Below are 22,538 nucleotides of genomic sequence, written 5' to 3' on the forward strand. Positions count from 1 at the left end.
AGCACAGTGTCCAAAGAAGAGCCAGATGTATACAGAATGGTGTCATCTGCGTAGAGGTGGATCAGAGAATCACCAGCAGCAAGAGCGACATCCTTGATATATACAGAGAAAAAAGTCAGCCCGAGAATTTAACCCTGTGGCACCCCCATAGACTGCCAGAGGTTCAGACAACAGGCCCTCCGATTTGACCCACTGAACTGTCTGAGAAGTAGTTGGTGAACCAGGCGAGGCAGTCATTTGAGAAGCCAAGGCTATTGAGTCTGCCGATAAGAATACGGTGAGTGACAGAGTCAAAAGCCTTGGCCAGGTCGATGAAGACGGCTGCACAGTACTATCTTTTATCGATGGCGGTTATGATATCTTTTAGAACCTTAAGCGTGGCTGAGGCGCACCCATGACCAGCTCGGAAACCAGATTGCATAGCGGAGAAGGTACGGTGGGATTCAAAATGGTCGGTGATCTGTTTGTTAACTTGGCTTTCGAAGATTCTAGAAAGGCAGTGCAGGATGGATATAGGTCTAACAGTTTGGGTCTAGAGTGTCTCCCCCTTTGAAGAGGGGGATGACCGCGGCAGCTTTTCAATCTTTGGGGATCTCAGACGATACGAAAGAGGTTGAACAGGCTAGTAATGGGGGTTGCAACAATGGCAGCGGATCATTTTAGAAAGAAGGTCCAGATTGTCTAGCCCAGCTGATTTGTAGGGATCCAGATTTTGCAGCTCTTTCAGAACATCAGCTATCTGGATTTGGGTGACGGAGAAGCGGGGGGGACTTGGGAAAGTTGCTGCAGGGGGTGCTGAGATGTTGGCCGGGGTAGGGGTAGCCGTAGAAAAATGCTTATTGAAATGATCGATTATCGTAGATTTATCGGTGGTGACAGTGTTTCCTATCCTCTGTCCAGTGGGCAGCTGAGAGGAGGTACCTTATTCTCCATGACTTTACAGTGTCCTGAAACTTTTTGGAATTAGTGCTACAGGAAGCAATTATTTTTGTAAGAACAGCTAAAATGAGCAAAGAGAAACGACAGTCCAGCATTACTTTAAGACATGGTCAGACAATTGGGAAAATTAAGAACTTTGAAAGTGTCTTCAAGTGTAGTCGCAAAAACCATCAAGCACTATGACCGAAACTGTCTCTCATGAGGACCGCCACAGCAAAGGAAGACCCAGAGTTACCTCTGCTGCAGAGGATAAGTTCATTAGAGTGCCTCAGAAATTGCAGCCCAAATTAATGCTTCACATAGTTCAAGTAACAGACATCTCAACATCAACTGTTCAGAGGAGACTGTGTGAGTCAGGCCTTTATGGTCAAATTGTTGCAAAGAAACCACTAAAGGACACCAAGAAGAAGAGACTTGCTTAGGCCAAGAAACACAAACAATGGACATTAGACCGGTGGCAATCTGTCCTTTGGTCTGATGAGTCCAACTGCTGTGTCCTTATGAGACGCAGAGTAGGTGAACGGATGATCTCCGCATGTGTGGTTCCCACTGTAAAGCATGGAGGTGTGATGGTGTGGCGTTGCTTTGCTAGTGAGACTGTCAGTGATTTATTTAGAATTCAAGGCACACTTAACCAGCATTGCTACCACAGCATTCTGTAGCGATACGCCATCCCATCTGGTTTGTGCTTAGTGGGACTATAATTAGTTTTTCAACAGGAAAATGACCCAACCCACCTCCAGGCTGTGTAAGGGCTATTTGACCCAGAAGGAGAGTGATGGAGTGCTGCATCAGATGACCTGGCCTCTACAATCACCTGACCTCAACCCAATTGAGATGGTTTGGTATGAGTTGGCCCGCAGCGTGAAGGAAAAGCAGTCAACAAGTGCTCAGCATATGTGGGAACTCCTGCAAGACTGTTGGAAAAGCATTCCAGGTGAAGCTGGTTGAGAGAATGCAAAGTTGTCATTAAGGCAAAGGGTGGCTACTTTGAATAATCTAAAATATAATTTGTTTTTGTTTAACACTTTTTGGGTTACTACATGATTCCATATGTGTTATTTCATAGTTTTGATGTCTTCACTATTCTACAGAAAAGAGAAAAACCCTTGAATGAGTAGATGTGTCCAAACTTGAAATATAAATAATATTCACACACACATATTTATACATACATACATACATACACACACGTTTTATCCCTTGCTCTTAAACGGCATGGATGGGTGGCTCAATGTTGCCCAATAATGTTTGTACCCCGTTTTGTGCTGCTGCCATGCTATGTTGTTGTCTTAGGTCTCTCTTTATGTAGTGTTATCTCTTGTCGTGATGTGTGTTTTGTCCTATATTTTTAATCCCAGCCCCCTTCCCCGCAGAAGGCCTTTTGGTAGGCCGTCATAGTAAATAAGTATTTGTTCTTAACTGACTTGCCTAGATAAATAAAGGTTAAATAAAATAAATGTTACACAATGACATGGCTATTTGACTAATTGGACCCCAATAAGTCCTAGGTGACATTTGTCATCTCATCTCAAGGCATATTTGATACATTTTAGTTTATTGCTTATCATTACCTGTCTCGAGGACGTTATCTTGTTCCTGCCAACCAATGGCATATGGGTGACGCATTCCTCAGCCTGTTCTGACAGACAGGTACGCCGAGCCACGGCGCCATATTGAGAACGGAAGTGAGTGATTTTGTTGTGGAAAAAGTGTAAGCGATGTAGTTTCAAGAAAACATTAGGAATAGTGATAAAAGTAGTTTATACCTACAGTTGCGTCTACATTGAAACCCTCTTACGATTTTGTTTTTCTCGTTGAACAGAGACCCCCCCACCTCAAGAAATATTTTTACTTATCTCACCCTTGAAAGCTTCAAGTCACTGGAAGCTCGCGACTGAACTCTTGTCGAAGATGCCCTTGGCACAGTTTGGAGCAGACCCTTGGCAGAAACTGGCATTGGGTAATTCTGAAACCGAGGTAAATAGGCATGCAAATGAATGACCAATGGCCACCGTAGCTGTCATTTGTTGTCAATGATTGCCGCGGTCTCTTGTAAATTGACGCCCTCCCTAGAGTTTGTGGGACAGAAACTTCGTTTTAAGTTTCGCACAAACGGATTTTAAAACTTAAACGACTAACAAAAGGACAGCATTGTGATCTTAAGTTATCTAATTTTCTCAAGTGCCGGTTGCTACATTGTAACAACAGACATTTGTGGCCGGAAGGAAGCTGTGGTGGGGGAAAAAAACTATTCGCGATATACACTGAGTGCACAAAACATTAGGAACACCTGCTCTTTCTATGAGACTGACAAGGTGAATGCTACGACCCCTTATTGATGTCACTTGTTAAATCGACTTCAACCAGTGTAGGTGAACGGGAGGCGACGGGTTAAAGAAGGATTGTTAAGCCTTGAGACAATTGATGCATGAATTGTGTATGTGTGCCATTCAGAGGGTGAATGCAAGACAAAATATTTAAGTGCCTTTGAATGGGGTTATGGTAGTAGATGCCAGGCGCACCGGTTTGAGTGTGTCAAGAACTGCAACGCTGCTGGGTTTTTCACACTCAACAGTTTCCCGTGTCTATCAAGAATGGTCCACCACCCAAAGGACATCCAGCTAAACTTGACACAACTGTGGGAAGCATTAGAGTCAACATGGGACAGCATCCCTGTGGAACGCTTTCGACACCATGTGGTCCATACCTGATGAATTGAGGCTGTTCTGAGGGGAAAGTGGGTGCAACGCAATTAGGAAGGTGTTCTTGTTCCTAATGTTTTGTTTCACTCAATGTATGAGTCATAGCTACTAGCTGCTGGGCTGGCTGACCTTTGGGTAATTCACTCACTACAGGGAACATGCAATGTTATTGGACAAGTTCTAACATGTAAACTAGGCTTATTAATAAATACAGTTTTATTTATATATGTTTTATAATCAACTGAACAATTGGCCCTGAAGCAAGTGTAAAAAAATACCGCAATTGTGACTATTTTTATTATTAACAATAATACATCAATACGAAGTTAGATGGTGAACACAAGTACACATAAATAGTATACAAATGACAGTAGGGCTAGGGTGGTGGCTAAGGGGTACAATAACACATTACACAAGGACCTTAAGGGATAGAGAGAGATGATATGTTTTATGTGTTGTACAGGTCATGGATGACTCCATGGGGGATGATGATGATACTGCATGCAGTGTAAGTTTAAAAATAATATAAATATTATCTCACCTTCTGTCTTCTCCCTGACTGTCTAATTTACACAGTTGGTGTATGTGTTTATGTTCTGTTTTCTTCCTCTCTCTCTTACTCACTTGCTCAAACACCTACATTCAGGCACTCCACAATAACGCTGAGTACTATGTATTAAAGTGGCGTAGTGGTGGGGTCGTCTGAGTAAAAGGAGAGGAAAATGGTTAGCGAAGATGAGGGGGTAGCGAAAGAGCCTGAGAGTGACTGTGAAAGAGAGAGGGAGCATACTGTGTCTTTAGTCATCCTCCTCCACACCACCTCTGATGCAATGGGAGGGGGTGTTGGTGTCATGGCAACCAGTTGCAAGCTGTCAGTCCCGGCTGATCCGAGTGCAGCGCAGTCTCCCCCACCGCAGCCTCTCGGCAACACTGACACAGGGAGAGGGGCTCTGCTGGCCCAGCACCGGCATGGGGGATTTGGCCTCCGCTTGGGCAGAACACGGGCCAAAGAAGGACTTCACTGTAAGCTGGTGTGCTGTACGTGGGTCTGGTTTGGTGTTGTGTTTTGGTGGGAAAGCATGGGAGTTTATTTCTCCATCCTCTCACAGTATGACTCTCTGCTTTAGTGCAGAGAAAAGGCGCTGAGTATGCAGTCTCTTTCTTAGTGGGGTTTTAGATCAAAGGTTGTGAATGTATTTGATTTGATTCATTCTATTGCCTTGTATATTTGCTTATTCTTTGCATGTCTCGTGTGTTTGTTTTCGTACTCACATCTGTGTTTGTTTCTAGAATTGCTGTGTATTGTTGTCTTTTTCCATACTGCTGTGCTGTGTATTGTTGGACTTTTTCCACACTGCTGTGTATTGTTTGATTTTTTTCTACACTGCTGTGTTGTGTATTTGGGTCGCGCCTGGCTTTGGTTTGACTGCGTCTCTTTTCTTTCACAGGATGAGGGCTTTGTGAATGAGATCAGTATCACACACCATGTTAAAGAGGGCTCTGAAAAGGCTGATCCGCGGCAGTTTGAGCTGCGCAAGGTCCTGGGACAGGGATCCTTTGGGAAGGTAAATTATTGTGTGAGGTTGCCATTTGTAGACGTGGTTGTAATGTTTCTTTGTTCTTAATGATAATATTATTCATATACAGTTGAAGTCGGAAGTTTACATACACTTAGGTTGGAATCATTAACTCGTTTTTCAACCACTCCACAAATTTCTTGTTAACAAACTATAGTTTGGTAAGTCAGTTAGGACATCTACTTTGTGCATGATAATTTTTCCAACAATTGTTTACAGACAGATTATTTCAAATATAATTCACTGTATCACAATTCCAGTGGGTCAGAGGTTTACATACACTAAGTTGACTGTGCCTTTAAACAGCTTGGAAAATTCCAGAAAATTATGTCATGGCTTTAGAAGCTTCTGATAGGCTAATTGACATCATTTGAGTCAATTGAAGGTGTGCCTGTGGATGTATTTCAAGGCCTACCTTCAAACTCAGTGCCTCGTTGCTTGACTAAATGGGAAAATCAAAAGAAATCAGCCAAGACCTCAGAAAACGCCTGAAGGTACCACGTTCATCTGTACAAACAATAGTACGCAAGAATAAACACCATGGGACCACGCAGCCGTCATACCGCTCAGGAAGGAGACACGTTCTGTCTCCTAGAGACGAACGTACTTTGGTGTGAAAAGTGCAGATCAATCCCAGAACAACAGCAAAGGACCTTGTGAAGATGCTGGAGGAAACGGGTACAAAAGTATCTATATCCACTGTAAAACGAGTCCTATATTGACATAACCTGAAAGGCCGCTCAGCAAGGAAGAAGCCACTGCTCCAAAACCGCCAAAAAGCCAGACTACGGTTTACAACTGCACATGGGGACAAAGATCATACATTTTTGAGAAATGTCCTCTGGTCTGATGAAACAAAAATAGAACTGTTTGGACACATTGACCATTGTTATGTTTGGAGGAAAAGGGAGAGGCTTGCAAGCCGAAGAACACCATCCCAACCGTGAAGTACGGGGGAGCAGCATCATGTTGTGGGGGTGCCTTTCTGCAGGAGGGACTGGTGTACTTCAAAAAATAGATGGCATCATGATGGAGGGAAATTATGTGGATATATTGAAGCAACATCTCAAGACATCAGTCAGGAAGTTGAAGCTTGGTCGCAAATGGGTCTTCCAAATGGACAATGACCCCAAGCATACTTCCAAAGTTGTGGCAAAATGACTTTAGCACAACAAAGTCAAGGTATTGGAGTGGCCATCACAAAGCCCTGACCTCAATTCTATAGAAAATTTGTGGGCAGAACTGAAAAGGCGTGTGCGAGCAAGGAGGCCTACAAACCTGAGTTACACCAGTACTGTCAGGAGGAATGGCCCAAAATTCACCCAACTTATTGTGGGAAGCTTGTGGAAGGCTACCCGAAACCCTTGACCCAAGTTAAACAATTTAAAAAAAATTCAAGGCAATGCTACCAAATACTAATTGAGTGTATGTAAACTTCTGACCCACTGGGAATGTGATGAAAGAAATAAAAGCTGAAATAAATAATTCTCTCTACTTTTTTTCTGACATTTCACATTCTTAATATAAAGTGGTGATCCCAACTGACCTAAGACAGGGACTTTTTACTAGGATTGAATGTCAGGAATTGTGAAAAATTGAGTTTAAATGTATTTGGTTAATGTGTTTATAAATGTCCGACTTCAGCTGTATGAAGTATGATCATATCTCTGAACATTTGTGTAAATGTGACTGACAAATTGATGGAAGATGTTGTGATTAACAACTGAACTGATTTGTGTCTCTGTCTATTGATGTTCAGGTGTTCCTTGTGAAGAAAATAACAGGGCCTGATGCTGGACAGCTCTATGCTATGAAGGTGCTGAAAAAGGCCACATTGAAAGGTACACTAGTGCACAGATTTTTTTTTTGTGTGAATTTGTTTATATTGAACTACTTTACAACTACAGTGTCTATCTTTCTGGGTTTAGAACTACTTTCCAACTACATTATCAATCTTTCTTGTTGAATTGTCTACAGCTGGGTTTCACTTATTATTCTTATCACGTATCACCAGTGCGAGATAGGGTCCGGACCAAGATGGAGCGAGATATTTTGGTGGAGGTGAACCATCCTTTTATCGTCCGACTACATTACGGTGAGTTATCAGACATCATCTCACTGACCTGCCATATATTTTTTTTTTACGTCAGATGTAAAGAGAGATTATCAAAACTTACAGATGAGTTTCGAGTTGAACATGTACCCATGATTCTTCACAGCATTCCAGACAGAAGGGAAGCTGTACCTGATTTTAGACTTCCTCAGGGGTGGAGATTTATTCACACGGCTGTCCAAAGAGGTAAACCAAATTGTAATCCTGAGGGGGGTTTTCTATGATTTATTTCTAAATATAATTGTTTCACACTAAACACAAATATAAACGCAACATGTAAAGTGTTGGTCCTATGCTTCATGAGCTGAAATATAAGATCCCTGATAATGTTCATAAGCACAAAAAGCTTATTTCTCTAAAAGAATGTCACAAAACACAATGCCATAGATGTCTCAAGTTTTGAGGGAGCGTGCACCTGGCATGCTGACTGCAGGAATGTCCACCAGAGCTGTTGCCAGAGAATTTAATGTTAATTTCTCTACCATAAGCCGCCATGCCAACCCAGGACCTCGGGGGGGTATTTCTGTCTCTAATAAGGCCCTTTTGTGGTAAAAATCGAATTCTGATTGACTGGGCCTGGCTCCCTAGAGAGTGGGCCTATGCCCTCCCAGGCTCACTCATGCCCTTGCACTGTGCCCTTGCTCAGTCATGTGAAATCCTTAGGTTAGGGCCTAATGAATTTATTGAAATTGCCTGATTTTCTTTTATGAACTGTAGCTCAGTAAAATCTTTTAAATGGTTATTTTTGTTCAGTATATTTAGAAAAAGGACACATTTTGAATAATTTCTGTGTGTTTTGTGTATCAGTAGGTATGTTATTTTAATCAGTCTGTCTCCATACTCCCAGGTAATGTTCACAGAGGAGGATGTGAAGTTCTACCTGGCAGAGCTGGCTCTGGCCCTGGACCATCTGCATGGCCTGGGAATCATCTACAGAGACCTTAAACCTGAGAAGTACACTAATCACACTAATGCTATAAACATTCTTTATGCACATTAGGTACTTGTTTCTCTTCCAATCAGCAACCTGGAAAATACATGTGTATTATTCATATTTAAGCCAAATGTTATTTTGAGTCAAATAAATTTTGAGCGTAGAAGGGACAATGTTATATACTGTCTATTTACTGAATGAGTTTCTGCTGGTGTATGTTGTTTTCCTCTCTGACTGAGATCTGTCCTTTCAGCATCCTGTTAGATGAGCAGGGACATATCAAACTCACTGGTGAGTAATGCTCTGCTTCTATTAAATATTCATGCTTCATATTCACACTTAGCATGACTCAGCCACCAAGCACAATAGGAAAGCACTGCTAGTCATATTAATACATTTGCATGTCATTTTAGGAGCCCTCAGTTTGCCTATGTACCATTTTCTGCTTGATTGTGAATAGAATGTAAGCACAAGCTCATTTTGCTGCCCTTTGTTTGTTCCAGACTTCGGCCTGAGTAAAGAGTCCATTGATCATGAGAACAAGGCCTACTCTTTCTGCGGAACAGTGGAGTACATGGCACCAGAGGTCGTGAACCGCCGAGGACACACCCTTAGCGCCGACTGGTGGTCCTACGGCGTGCTCATGGTGAATGCTGTAGCTCTTTTACCTTTTATTACTCTGGGATGTGTTCAAATATCTGACTGGTATCAAGTGTGCCTTCATATCTGCCTGTATGGGCCAATGTGTCCAATGGCTGACAGGACCACTGTTTTCATCTTCCCCAGTTTGAGATGCTGACTGGAACACTGCCTTTCCAAGGGAAGGATCGGAAGGAAACCATGACCATGATACTGAAGTGTGTCCTCCCTCAACATGTCCCATTCTCTATAGTACCAGTTCTTTCAGGCTGTTAAAATAGTTAGCCATAATTTGTTCTTCATCTACCATAGTACTTTTTTTGTATGCACTGCAGGGCCAAGCTGGGAATGCCACAGTCCTTGAGTCAAGAGGCCCAGTCTCTCCTACGTAACCTGTTCAAACGCAACCCAGGCAACAGACTAGGTAATCAATCTCATCACTGAAATGGTATTTTCTGCTGTGTCTTGTAACTAATGGGTGGCTCAAATAAATCACACTCAAACGGAAAAACTCTAGTCCGACTACTGAAATATCACCGAATGTTTGAACAACTGCAATCCTATTACCCCAGCTATCCTGATGTAATGTGTGTGGTTTTTGTTGTTCACAGGTGCTGGTCCAGACGGAGTGGAAGAGATTAAGAGACATTTCTTCTTTTCCACTATTGACTGGAATGTACGTTTTTGGCTATTCAGATTTGTACCATCTGCCTACGGCTCTGTCCTTTATGTATTATACATGTATTTTTTGTGTTTTTAACATACATGTTTAGGTTTATTCCAATTAGTATCCCTTTTTGTTGGTATGCCTATAGAAATTATTCAGGAGAGAAATCCATCCCCCCTTTAAACCTGCGAGTGGCAGACCTGATGACACTGTCTACTTTGACTCTGAATTCACTGCAAAAACTCCACGAGGTAAATAAAAGGTTCTTGTTTGGTGCTTTTACAATACACAGTTTCATAATCTGAACAGTGTTATTGGTGGCAGGTAGCCTAGCGGTTAGAGTGTTGGGCCAGTAACTGAAAGGTTTCTAGTTTGAATCCCAGAGCCCACAAGATGAAAACTCCGTCTGTGCCCATTGCTCACAGAGTTGCCGTTGATGGTGGCTGACCCTGCCCGTGACCCCACTCTCCCAGGTGTCTCGGGGAATTGGGATATGCAAAAAACGAATTTCCAATTCACACATGAAATAGGACAAATATAAGTGTAAGAACTATTTTGATGTGTGTTGTGGCTGTTTGGTCTTCTCACCACTAGAGAGCAGTCTCACTTGGGTTATGGGTCAGGTGGTGGGTCAGGCGTATGGTGGGTGGGTCACAGGAAAACAGATAGTAGGGCTGCATGGGTGAATTGGGAGATTCACATGGTTTTTACCGATAGTCAACCCGGATTACTCGACCACAAACCATCGCAATCAAGTTTATTCTGTCTTCGTATTATTTTATTAATTCAATGGGAACATCGCCTAACAGTATATCACTCGTGCATCAAGTGGCGAATTGGAACTTAACAATAGCCAGAAAAATAAGCACCCACTATTATTATGAATTGTGTGAATGAAAAGTAGTGAGCGGATTGACGTGAGGATTGTCCCTACAGACTCTCCTGGCTGTCCCCCGAGTGCCAACGCCCACCAGCTTTTCAGAGGCTTCAGCTTCGTGGCCATCTCGGAGGAGGAGAGTCAACCACCACAGACCACCAGCATGAACATAACCTCAATACAGGTACCAACACATACACTATGGGGTATGATCTGCTGTTATATGGTTGTGTGTGTGTGTGTAACAGTGTAGGTTCCGCCCCTCTCTTCGCCCCAACCTGGGCTCGAACCAGTGACCCTTGCACACATCAACAACGAAGCATCGTTACCCATCGCGCCACAAAAGCCACGGTCCTTGCAACGCAAGGGGAAACCCTACTTCAAGTCTCAGAGCGAGTGACGTCACTGATTGAAATGCTATTAGCGCGCACCACCGCTAACTAACTAGCCATTTCACATCGGTTACATGTGGAAATAACAGAACTGGTCTCTGTATCTGAATCTCTTTTCAGCAACTCCACAAAAACGCAGCACTGTTCAGTGATGTATACGATGTGAAGGAGGACATCGGCGTGGGCTCTTACTCCATATGCAAACGCTGCGTTCAGAAGAGCAACAGTATGGAGTATGCTGTAAAGGTGAGCTGTAACACTGTCCTTAAACACTGTCAATATCTCCCTCTGGCGCTGCCCATGTTAGAATGGTACGATTAACGGTCATTACTGATGTTATTATCTTAGATCATCAGTAAGGCCAAGAGGGACCCCACAGAAGAGGTGGAGATTATTCTGCGCTACGGACAGCACCCCAACATCATCACTCTCAAAGATGTGAGTCATTACATCCGCAGTATGCTCATGAAGCAAGCGACACTGTTTTGCTTTTGAGCCACAGTTGAAAGTTACAGCAAGATGGTGCTATTATTCTAGATTTGTTGTTTGGCTAGTATGTCTATGTTCTGAGAGTTATGAGCATATTTTCTCTGACTAATTACGCCACCTGTCTCCATATTTTTTATTTTTTTGATTGCGCTGAATACTCTTCTATAACGAGTCATGTTATTTGTGAGTTTCTCTCTAGGTAACAGTGTGAGGTTGTGCTCTGTTGATTGTAGGTGTATGACGATGGGCGCTCCGTGTACCTGGTGACAGAGCTGATGAAAGGAGGGGAGCTGCTGGATAAGATCCTCCGACAGAAGTTCTTCTCTGAGAGGGAGGCCAGTGCGGTTCTCCACACCATCACCAAAACTGTGGAGTACCTGCATGTACAGGGGGTAAGCGATCACCATCACTATGATACATTACACTATTATACTATGCTTTCCATGTATGTATTATATTTTTTTTACCTAGCGCACTTCGGTACTTTCAAAGCAACATTATCCTGTATGTGACGATCGACTTATGATCTTGTCACATAATTTTAAAGACATACGTTATATCAATAACACTTTATGGGTTTCTAAGAATGCACATATATTTATTGAATTGAATGTGTTTACTATGTCCTTCGGTGCGGCCGACCGTTCGCCTGTAACGAGAGAAATGCATGTTAGAGTTTACGCCGACAGTCATTTTGGCTTTGGGCGTGCCAACCATTTGTTTGTAGTGCTGGGCATGCTTTTTCTGAGCTAAATTAACATTCAAGTGCACATACTCTGGTAATGTAATGGCTAGATTGAAGGTAAAGAATTGTTCGCAAACGTACCTGTTTTTCTCGTTGTTGAAGAGGTCTGTTAATTTATGTTCAGAGAATTAATGGGCAAATGGGGGCGCGTTTGAATGCATGGTTATTTAGGGTACGGGTAATGTGGTAGTAGCTTATTCCGGGGGACGTACATGTTTATATCCCAGGTTATTGACGCTTAAAGCATGCTAGCACCTTTATTGAGATGTGTGCTGGTATAGGTACATATGTTTAGCTGAACATTTCTGTATGGTATATCATGTGCTTTGAATGTTAATTGACCAGATATACTATGTGTAAGGGTTTCCCATGGGTATTGCTATAAGAAGCCTGTCCTCATTGTTTGAAGGACAGGACAGGGAACAGTTTGGCATGCTGCTCGGTTTTGATTGAGGAGCTCTATTTGATCCAGTTTATTATTTTTCTAAATACTTGTACATTTTGCTGGCTATTATTATCTTCACTTGCAAGTAAAAAGCCTCACTCTGGGCAAGAAAAATCCATTAATTTCATCACTGTTAAAATCCTACCACATGGTCAACCTCGCACTATATAAGAAATACGAGTTGGCCATCTATGAAATTTGACTCACTGACTTAGGATGTCACTGATGAAATATCTGTCTCCCTGCTCAGGTTGTCCACAGAGACCTGAAGCCCAGTAACATCCTGTATGTGGATGAGTCTGGAAACCCAGAGTCCATCCGGATCTGTGATTTTGGCTTCGCCAAACAGCTGAGAGCTGAAAACGGGCTCCTGATGACTCCATGCTACACGGCCAACTTTGTCGCCCCCGAGGTGTCTCTTCTACATGTTTCTGTGATTAGTACCTGCATCCTCAGCTAATGTCTGTCTGCTGTATAACTAGTCTGTGTTTTCAGTTTTCAATATGTTTGTCTAGTAACTGACACAATGTTCTTTGCTTTCTGTATTCTAATGCAGTGTGCAATACTTAATGTTGTTGTTAGGTGCTGAAGAAACAGGGCTATGATGCAGCGTGTGATATCTGGAGTCTGGGAGTACTGCTCTACACAATGCTTACTGGGTATGTGTGCTATATCAACTATAATGCAGGCAATAGTCAATGATGTGCATACAAATATAATATTTAACACAGAAATGCAATACAATTTAAGAAGACCAATAAAGTACTTTCATATGTTATAGGTCCTTTTGAAGTATGTGTTTTTCTTGATGTTTCAGGTTCACTCCTTTTGCCAATGGACCAGAAGATACTCCTGAAGAGGTCTTGGCTCGGATTGGCAGTGGAAAGTTTTCTCTGACGGGCGGCTACTGGAACTCTGTCTCAGCAGAGGCCAAGGTATGTCTGGAACATCGGTTGGACGACAGCACTGTGCTTTCCATAGTATCCCATTTCTCTACGATAGTAGTTTCCAAAGTAAATACTTTTTTCCTAGCACAATGTGCTTGATGTTGTAGTAATGGCAGTTAATGCACAAACTGAACTTTGGAATTGCTTTCTTTAGGACCTAGTGTCGAAGATGCTGCATGTGGACCCCCACCAGAGGCTAACTGCTGCTCAGGTGCTGCGACACTCCTGGATAGTACACAAGGACCGGTTGCCCAAGTACCAGCTCAATAGACATGATACCCCTCATTTGGTCAAGGTAACAAAACTTGATTCAATGCACTAAAGTCTCTCTTTTCTACCACTCTGAAAAAAAGTCTCTACTGGGTATTGATAAATTTAAGACTCCAAGGCTGTTCTCTCTTTCCTCCTACAGGGTGCGATGGCAGCCACTTACTCTGCTCTGAACATGCATGTTCCCCCTGTGCTGGACCCTGTAGGACACTCCTCATTAGCTCAACGAAGAGGAGTGAAGAAGTTGACTTCCACAGCCCTGTGATCCACCTGCCACTAGTATCAATCTCACCTGTTTAATGCTACTGCACCAGTGCATTATTGAGTTTTGACTCCCGCTGTGTTAGAAGAACGGTGTGTAAGACCAAAAAGGAACTTGACAATTTATTTGCGTGTACAATCTTCACTGCCCACAGAACAAGAGTTACAAGACTGTATATATTATTTTATGAAAATGAGTTATATTTACTAGAACAATATAATTAACTGTACGGGTTCCTATAGGTCTGTGTTTAAACAGAGAGAGAGAGTTAAGCACTGCGGGATGAAGGGGTTTGGAGAGGATAACAAGGATGTTTCCTCCAATTGCATGGACCACAAGATGTGGCAAAAGCCAGTCCCCCCCCACTACCTATGCACTTGTGTAAATCTGAGAAGATGGGTACTCAATATGGGCTATTGCTTATACCCATCTATTGGGCAAACTCCTCAATTCTACAACAATCAGTTTACCAAGACCCTTTCAAACTTGGGGGGAGAAAATGTGCTGACCTCTGCTGCTGCACTTTCTCTCAGACCTTTGTGTTGGGGCAGGGGTCAAAGTTTTTTTTTGCTTTACTCAGTCTTTACATTTTTTGTCACATGTGAACAAGGGATATACTAATAGCAATTAGGATTAATTTTACAGTCTAATTTTAAGAGCCTATTAAGAATGTATTTTTGTATGTGGATGAATGAAACATTTTCTACTTGGTGTGCATGATTGAGGCCACAGGACAGGTGAGAATAGACACTGTATTTCCCCTCTGCTTTGGCATCTGCCTGTCCATGTTTAACAAATGAAAAAAAACATTCTCAGGTGTGGTCCAGGCAAGTGTCTACAGCTTATTTTGTAACTTTAAAAAATGAAAATTATCACGATTAAATAAATATACAATCAAATAATGTATCAGCATTTTATTCTTTCCTCCACTGAAAAGCCACAATGTAGGAGACCAGAACCACTTTTTAGAAACGAATGCTTCTTCACGCAAGCGCAGTACGGTGTCACAAGAGGAAAATGTTTCGCAAGAAAAAAGTATATCTGGCTAAACTTAGTTAATAAGGAGATGGGAAACTCCATTGGAACGGTATTAACGCCCATTGTGTAGTTTGCTCATACGTCGTCAATAGGACGCACAATGCATTCTGGGCTATAGGAGAGATCTCCTTCAAGGAAATAATGGGAGTCTATTGGGCGCTAGCTCCCAAAAAAAACAACAGCATGAATTTTGTGAAAAAGTACAACATTAAATATTTTCCGAGATAATTAACCTGTTTTCTGTAATATCATATACATTTGGAATCGTGTCATTACGTACTTTCTAGGAAAAAAAGCAGATTTCTTAATTTAACCTGATTTTTAGAAGGGATTAAGTGACGATTACTTTAGCAACCTCGTGACGTTGCATTACAACGTGAACACGATTGGTCGACAGTCTGCTGGGTGGGGCGTTATACGTTCCTCTATTAATTGCGCAATGAGATCCCCATCTCCTTTCTCTAATATCTCTGGCTTAGCTAGCTAACTTTGTAAAGAGTGTGTGACATCATCAAGGATTGGTTTCCATTCCATTTTAATAAAACTAGATAGTTAATTTGTTACGGAAAAAACAGGACTCGTTTAAAAAAGTCTGTTCGTTTGGGAATATGCCGAAGAATAAAGGTAAGCAGCAAATATGTTGTCTTTGGTTGTTATTCTATTTCAGGGGGGAAGTTTATGCTAGCTAGCTTCCCGGCCCATGCTTAGCAACGTTACCGGAGGAAGGCACGGTATGGCATTGAACAATTGAAAGCGTGGAAACGTTAACCTTAGTTACAACCATCGTCGTTGTTTTATTTAAGCATAATTTGACTATTAAAAAAATAAGGAATTCAAATGGCGATTATCCAGCTAAATGAACTGCCTTGCTTGCTTTTGTCACATTCTGTTGCGCCTCAGAATGACTACCATCAACTAGTGGTAGGCCAACAATATCCCTGCCCAGCGGTTTACATAATCTTGAGCCTCTGCCTTAATCGCTGTCACATTCACTGGCTAACTAGTTAGTTACCACATATAAAAGGGGTTAGTTAAAATCTTTGTAGTTAGGTTGAAGGCATGTGGTTGGTTTATTTATGTGTTTATTTGGCTTATGATGCCAATAACATTTGGAATTGGAATTACAGTTACCAGTGCCACATGTTTACTATCTCATCTTCTTATTACAGGTAAGGGTGGAAAGAATCGGCGACGTGGTAAGAACGAGAATGAATCAGAAAAGAGAGAACTGGTATTTAAAGAGGATGGCCAAGGTGAGTGCATGGACCCCCTTCAACCTTATTTAACCTGTAAATTTAGCAAGCAGGTTTTGACCTCGCTGTCAATCTGGCCTGCTCCATGAGGGGGCAAAAAAGGGCTTAACCCACTCAATTGAAACGTGTGCCCCCACAGTTTTATGTCCCTATATAAAAATACCAAAGTTCAAGTGATTGAGTGACAGGTCGTCACAAAATCTGTATCAGCACCATGGACAGAACGTGCCGCAGAGTGGGTTGTGTGTAGGGCCGCTAGGAAACTGCAAAGTTAAGTATGACTCCTTTTGAGTTTGAAAAAATGCCGCTATCTGTGGTAGGCTATGTGAATAACGTGTTAGGCTAAGGGAATAACGAGATACGCCTCCACCTGTAATATTTTAATTCATAAGGACAGGGTCAAGTTTACAGTTAAAGCTGCCTCCCTCAACTCTACCCCGCCAATACAGAGTTAGCTCTAACTAGCTAATCTGCCACTGCCACGATGGATATCAGAAATGAAACCACCAAGGTCGTTGTCAAGCCCTGTAGAAATTATGCTGCCAAACTCCCACTAGTTTACCCCCGCCTCCACAAAAAAAAGTTGTACTTGTTTATAAAGCGGATTAATGTGCTTACTTTTACGACATTAGCCATAAATATAGCAGCACGAAAGCTGGGATCCTCTTTTAAATGGTGGCCTGTCAGATCTCTGTTTTCACACGTGATTGCTCAATGACTGGGCTTTATAAGAACACGTTTCACTAGGCTCTGTAGGCTATGGGCTCTCCAACCATGTTCCAGGGGTCCTACTCTATAAGTTATTTGGCTACATTAGTTGTGATATAAACCTTATCAAAACGTATGGGCCTATAGGCTAGGTTACATGATGCATGCAACTATGATGTGAAAAAGGCACACACAAAATGCATGCTCTGCTTCTTGCCTTATACCGCACATGCTGGGCATCATTCACAAATGATAATATTCTCAACCATCAGACTATTCTCAATTTAATCTTCTCTTTACATATACTAAATAATACAGTACCAGTCAAAAGTTTAGACACACCTACTCATTCAAAGGTTTTTCTTTATTTTTACTATTTTCTACATTGTAGAAAACGTCCCTTTTTTCATTTTTTGCTGAGTTTAGTAACCTAAAAGGCAAAGTAGCCACCCTTTGCCTTGATGACAGCATTCTCTCAACCAGCTTCATGAGGAATGCTTTTCTAACAATCTTGGAGTTCCCACATGCTGAGCATTTGTTGGCTGCATTTCCTAAACTGCGGTCCAACTCATCCCAAACCATCTCAATTGGGTTGAGGTTGGGTGATTGTGGAGGACAGGTCATCTGATGCAGCACTCATCACTCTCAATATTGGTAAAATATCCCTTACAGCCTGAAGGTGTGTTTTGGGTCATTGTCCTGTTGAAAAACAAATAGTCCCACTAAGCGCAAAACTGATGGGATGGCGTATCGCTGAAGAATGCTCTGGTAGCCATGCTGGTTAAGTGTGCCTTGAATTCTAAATAAATCAGATGGTGTCACCAGCAATGCACCATCACACCACCTCCTCCATGCTTCGCGGTGGGAACCAAGCATGCGGCGAACATCCGTTCACCTACTTTGCGTCTCAGACACAGCGGTTGGAACCAAAAATCTCAAATTTGAACTCAGACCAAAGGACAGATTTCCACCGGTCTAATGTCCATTGCTCGTGTTTCTTTGCCCAAGCAAGTCTCTTATTATTATTGGTGTCCTTTAGTAGTGGTTTCTTAGCAGCAAATCGACCATGAAGGCCTGACTCACACAGTCTCCTCTGAACAGTTGATGTTGAGATGTCTGTTACTTGAACTCTGAAGGATTTATTTTGGCTGCAATCTGAGGTGTAGTTAACTCTAATGAACTTATCCTCTGCAGCAGAGGTAACTCTGGGTCTTCCTTTCCTGTGGCGGTCCTCATGAGCCAGTTTCATCATAGCACTTGATGGTTTTTGCGACTGCACTTGAAGAAACTTTCAAAGTTCTTGAAATGTTTGAACTTTGTCTTAAAGTAATGATGGACTGTCGTCTCTCTTTGCTTATTTGAGCTGTTCTTGCCATAATATGGACTTGGTCTTTTTACAAATAGGGGTGGTATAGAGAAGATAGCCCTATCTTGTCATAACTGATTGGCTCAAACCCATAAAGGGAAGAAAGTCCACAAATTAACTTTTAACAAGGCACACCTTTTAATTGAAATGCATTCCAGATGACTACCGCATGAAGCTGGTTTAGAGAATGCCAAGAGTGTGCAGAGCTGTCAAGGCAAAGGGTGGCTACTTTGAAGAATCTCATATCAAATATATTTTGATTTGAACACTTTTAACGCTATTATTCTATGAGCTGGTGTGTCCAAACTTTTGACTAGTACTGTATGTGCGATTTTAGTTCTGATTTAGAATGGCCTATTGTCATGCACATATTGGGACAGGGGGGAAAAAGACATCTGTATGCTCTTGAATAGCGAATGGAGGACGCTTTTCCTGCCGTTCATTTTCATGCCAGCCAGGTATGCTACTTCGGTTGGAAAGAGAAGCAATGTGCTTAATATTAGGAAAGTTGAGAAATAAATATAGTAGGCCTAGTCTATAGAAAGCTGATGGGATCCTGTTTTTAATAGAGGCCATCAAAACTCTGTTTTCTCACAATTGCATGGCCTATAGAAATGTTGTTCAACATGGGCTCATTATAAGAACCCTTATTTAACTCCATGCATCAACCAGCTATGAGAAGCTGGCTCTCCCTGCACAACAGGTGATCCTATTCCGCTCAAACTCTGAATGAATGCCAGGGCTCTCATGAAGTGTTTGATTAGATTGCATTTGCATTGATGTCAGAGTGATTAGAGGGACAATAGTGCGTTGAGTACCAGGCAGTTAGGACCTGATGGAGGGACAATAGAGCGCTGAGTACCAAGCCATTAGCAAGTTTGCTAGGCCCTCAATCTCACACAAATGATCAAGGAACCTACCAGGTACAACCCCAAATCCGTAAACATGGGCACCCTCATAGATATCATCCTGACCAACTTGCCCTCTAAATACACCTCTGCTGTTTTCAACCAGGATCTCAAACAACCACCCCTCATCTCCGTCAAACGCTCCCTAAAACACTTCTGCGAGCAGGCCTTCTTAATCGGCCCGGGTATGCTGGAAGGATATTGACCTCATCCCGTCAGAGGATGCCTGGTTGTTCTTCAAAAGTGCCTTCCTCACCATCTTAAATCGGCATGCCCCTTAAATGTAGAACTAAGAACAGATATAGTCCAGACTTGACTGCCCTTGACCAGCACAAAAACATCCTCTGGCGCACTGCACTAGCTTCGAATAGTCCCCGCGATATGCAGGAAGTCAGGAACCAATATACAGAGTCAGTCAGGAAAGCAAAGGCTAGCTTTTTCAAACAGAAAGTGCTGCAGGATGCAAATAATTCCAAAACGTTTTAGGACACTTAAAGTCCATGGAGAATAAGAGCAGCCTGAAACTCTTTCTAAAGACTTGTCATCTAGTGGAAGCCCTAGGAACTGCAATCTGGGAGGACTTGGCCTTATAATTAAAGTGATAGTCATTGAAAATAGAGGAAGGCTGAATTCTTTTTTTTGGGGGGGGGGGGGGTTGTCCTCGGGGTTTTGCCTGCCATATCAGTTCTGTTATACTCAAAGACATAATTTTAACTGTTTTAGAAACTTTAGAGTTTTCTATCCAAATCTACCTATTCTATGCATATCCTAGCTTCTGGGCCTGAGTAACAGGCAGTTTACTTCGGGCACGCTTTTCATCCGGACGTCAAAATACTGCCCCCTACCCAAGAGAGGTTAATAAAGGTGAAATAAATAAAGGCTACTAATGACCATCAGCAGCATCAGAGCGCAGTTTTGGAGTAGCCTAGTTACCATGACTCAACGGTCATGTGGAATTTGACTTCGGTCATGACTGGTGACTGCCAGTGTGGCGGTAATACGGTCACCGTAACCAGGGAGTAGGGCTGTTAACAATTCAGCTCTTACATTTGAGCCACCTCGTGACCCCCCCTCTATATGAGTTGACTAACTGGCTGAACTTCTGTTCTAATCAAGAATATGCGCAGGTGATAAAGATGTTGGGTAATGGACGACTGGAAGCTATGTGTTTTGATGGAGTCAAGCGACTATGCCACATCCGAGGAAAGCTACGGAAAAAGGTAATGGTGTACACAGTAGCCTATATAAGTAGTGCCATTAGTCACAATATCCACCACGTGTTTTGGCAAATAGCTGTAGACTGAAGATTATTGAGATCTTATGTGTACTGTATAAATGCAATCCAATGCCATTATCATTTACACTCCACTTCCACAATGCTTTGGGTTTGACATGAGGGTTTACAGGCTCTTCTACCTGATTAGTTTGTCTCTATGCTGGAAATATTACAGTTTCCATACTCCAAGCTGTCCTTGCTGACATCTTGTTCTTCGCTCCTGGGTAGGTTTGGATCAATACTTCAGACATCATCCTTGTGGGACTTCGAGATTACCAGGTAATATTAATAAAAATTGTGCGGTGTATTTAAAAAAAAAAAAAGATAATGCACTAGGAGGCCCAAAGTTCGAAGAATATGTCCTAATGGTTACATTCTTCCCTCAAGGACCAAAAAGCCGATGTTATCCTTAAGTACAATGCAGACGAGGCCAGGAGTTTGAAGGCCTATGGGGAGCTTCCTGAACACGGTAAGTATCTTGGACCACTAAAAGAGCGAGGAAGTCAGGGAGGTTAATAGCCTCTAATCGAAGACTAAAATGAAATTTCAAGTAGTTTAAGGAAAATAGCCCCCTCTGGAAAGGCATCCTTCACCATGTGATGCTGAAACCATAAAGCCAGGAATGGTTCACTTTTAAAAAATTTTTTTTAAGTAGGCTAGTTTATTAATTGTGACTATCTTCTAACACCCTAGCTAAAATCAATGAGACTGACACATTTGGACCTGGCGACGATGAGGATATTCAGTTTGATGACATTGGCGATGACGACGAGGACATTGATGATGTAAGTAGAGGATTCCTCTTGCTAGTTACAAGGAAAGCCATCCATAGGTAATAATTGGTGTGATGCAGTCAATCAACTGAAATCACATACAATTGAGTGAAATGCTTTTTGCTCTATCCATTTTGCTTGAATGCTTTGTCTTTGTCTGCTTTTGAGTCAGGTAACTTAGTAACACATGTCTCTCCCCTTCCACTCAGATCTGAATCAGAACTATTGTGTGCCAAGTCGTTTACGCAGAGGAAAGTGGACATTTCTATACTGGCAGAGGCAGTGCAACCTTGCCAACAACTCCCTGCTTCAAGTCAGTTGAGGCAGCTCATTTCCCTTCTCTTGAGACTGCTTTAAGCCTGGAATCTGTCACTGAGAACATCACCACACCTACTTTAGTTCACACACTTCATATTTTTGTTTGTTGTAATGTATTTTTATTCCATCATGTGGAATATACCCTCAAATTACAGAACACCAGAGTTTACAATAAAAACTTGAATCATTTTATGTTTGGTCTGGATATATTTTTTTGTCTGAAACAAAGGATCCCTCCCCCTTTTTATTTTATTTTTTACCAATGTTTGTTTTCTTGATTTTGATTATCAATAAAATAAGTATTTTATTTGTGATAATTTCTTTTTTTTATATCAAAGAACATTGGGTCTGGCAACAGAAGTCTCTTTGTAAAAATGGTGAAAGCAGGTATAACTCAGGTTCCTGCCATGTTGGTAAACCTTTTAGCCTAGTCAGGATTTGCGCAACGCTGGAGAAATATTGGGCTTTGACATTTCGGCCGACAGTGCAGGCAACTGCCAACTGATTGATCTACAAAGAACCTTGCTACATGATTATTTGTGGATCAGTCAATTTACCCATGATACATTACGTTTTAGATCCTGTCGAACACGGCCATTCTCTAAGCTTTTTTTTTGTGTGGAATTCCCAGAACTTGGCTGGCTTTACTATGAAGTCAGACTGACAGTAGGTAAGCCTACCTACCACAAAGCGACCTCCGCAAAATACCCAGTCTCGCTCGGATGCTGTCACCACGTTATCCACGCTTACATTTCATTTCTGGACAGAGGGGTTGAAAGGTGCGTCTACTATAAAGTTTGATGCTGTGTTCTGTTCTTCCCTTCTAGTTGGTCTTAATTGTGTTAAACCTCTTAAGGATCGGACCCTTTGTTTTCTCAATATTAGCCTAAAATTACA

The 22,538-nt window shown here is 42.1% G+C and overlaps 2 protein-coding genes across 5 annotated transcripts; both read left to right on the plus strand.

The window, feature by feature from the left end:
- The first annotated feature begins 2,596 nt into the window (after window positions 1–2,596).
- On the plus strand, window positions 2,597–14,903 carry LOC106603065 (ribosomal protein S6 kinase alpha-3). 4 transcript variants are annotated; one of them, XM_014196214.3, is made up of 23 exons: window positions 2,597–2,653; window positions 2,765–2,919; window positions 4,108–4,152; window positions 5,093–5,209; window positions 6,981–7,062; window positions 7,236–7,316; window positions 7,441–7,520; window positions 8,182–8,288; window positions 8,522–8,559; window positions 8,772–8,914; window positions 9,055–9,125; window positions 9,243–9,331; window positions 9,519–9,583; window positions 9,723–9,825; window positions 10,511–10,635; window positions 10,964–11,089; window positions 11,192–11,281; window positions 11,566–11,724; window positions 12,773–12,934; window positions 13,105–13,181; window positions 13,340–13,457; window positions 13,624–13,764; window positions 13,882–14,903. In XM_014196214.3, exons 2-23 carry the CDS (start codon window positions 2,854–2,856, stop codon window positions 14,002–14,004), a joined length of 2,208 nt encoding a protein of 735 aa, XP_014051689.1. In that variant the 5' UTR covers window positions 2,597–2,653; window positions 2,765–2,853; the 3' UTR covers window positions 14,005–14,903. The 4 variants fall into 4 exon arrangements, with proteins under 4 accessions (XP_014051689.1, XP_014051688.1, XP_045572874.1 ...); XM_045716918.2 differs by having other exon boundaries at window positions 2,609–2,627; XM_014196213.3 differs by having other exon boundaries at window positions 2,606–2,919.
- A 576-nt stretch (window positions 14,904–15,479) lies between these two features.
- Window positions 15,480–21,833, plus strand: LOC106603066 (eukaryotic translation initiation factor 1A, X-chromosomal). Its single transcript, XM_014196216.3, has 7 exons — window positions 15,480–15,663; window positions 16,209–16,292; window positions 20,391–20,494; window positions 20,779–20,829; window positions 20,938–21,019; window positions 21,244–21,335; window positions 21,533–21,833. Exons 1-7 carry the CDS (start codon window positions 15,648–15,650, stop codon window positions 21,536–21,538), a joined length of 435 nt encoding a protein of 144 aa, XP_014051691.1. The 5' UTR covers window positions 15,480–15,647; the 3' UTR covers window positions 21,539–21,833.
- Window positions 21,834–22,538: the final 705 nt, after the last annotated feature.

The sequence above is a fragment of the Salmo salar genome, chromosome 04, assembly GCF_965601325.2.
Source record: "Salmo salar chromosome 04, fSalSal1, whole genome shotgun sequence".
Lineage (NCBI taxonomy): Eukaryota > Metazoa > Chordata > Actinopteri > Salmoniformes > Salmonidae > Salmo > Salmo salar.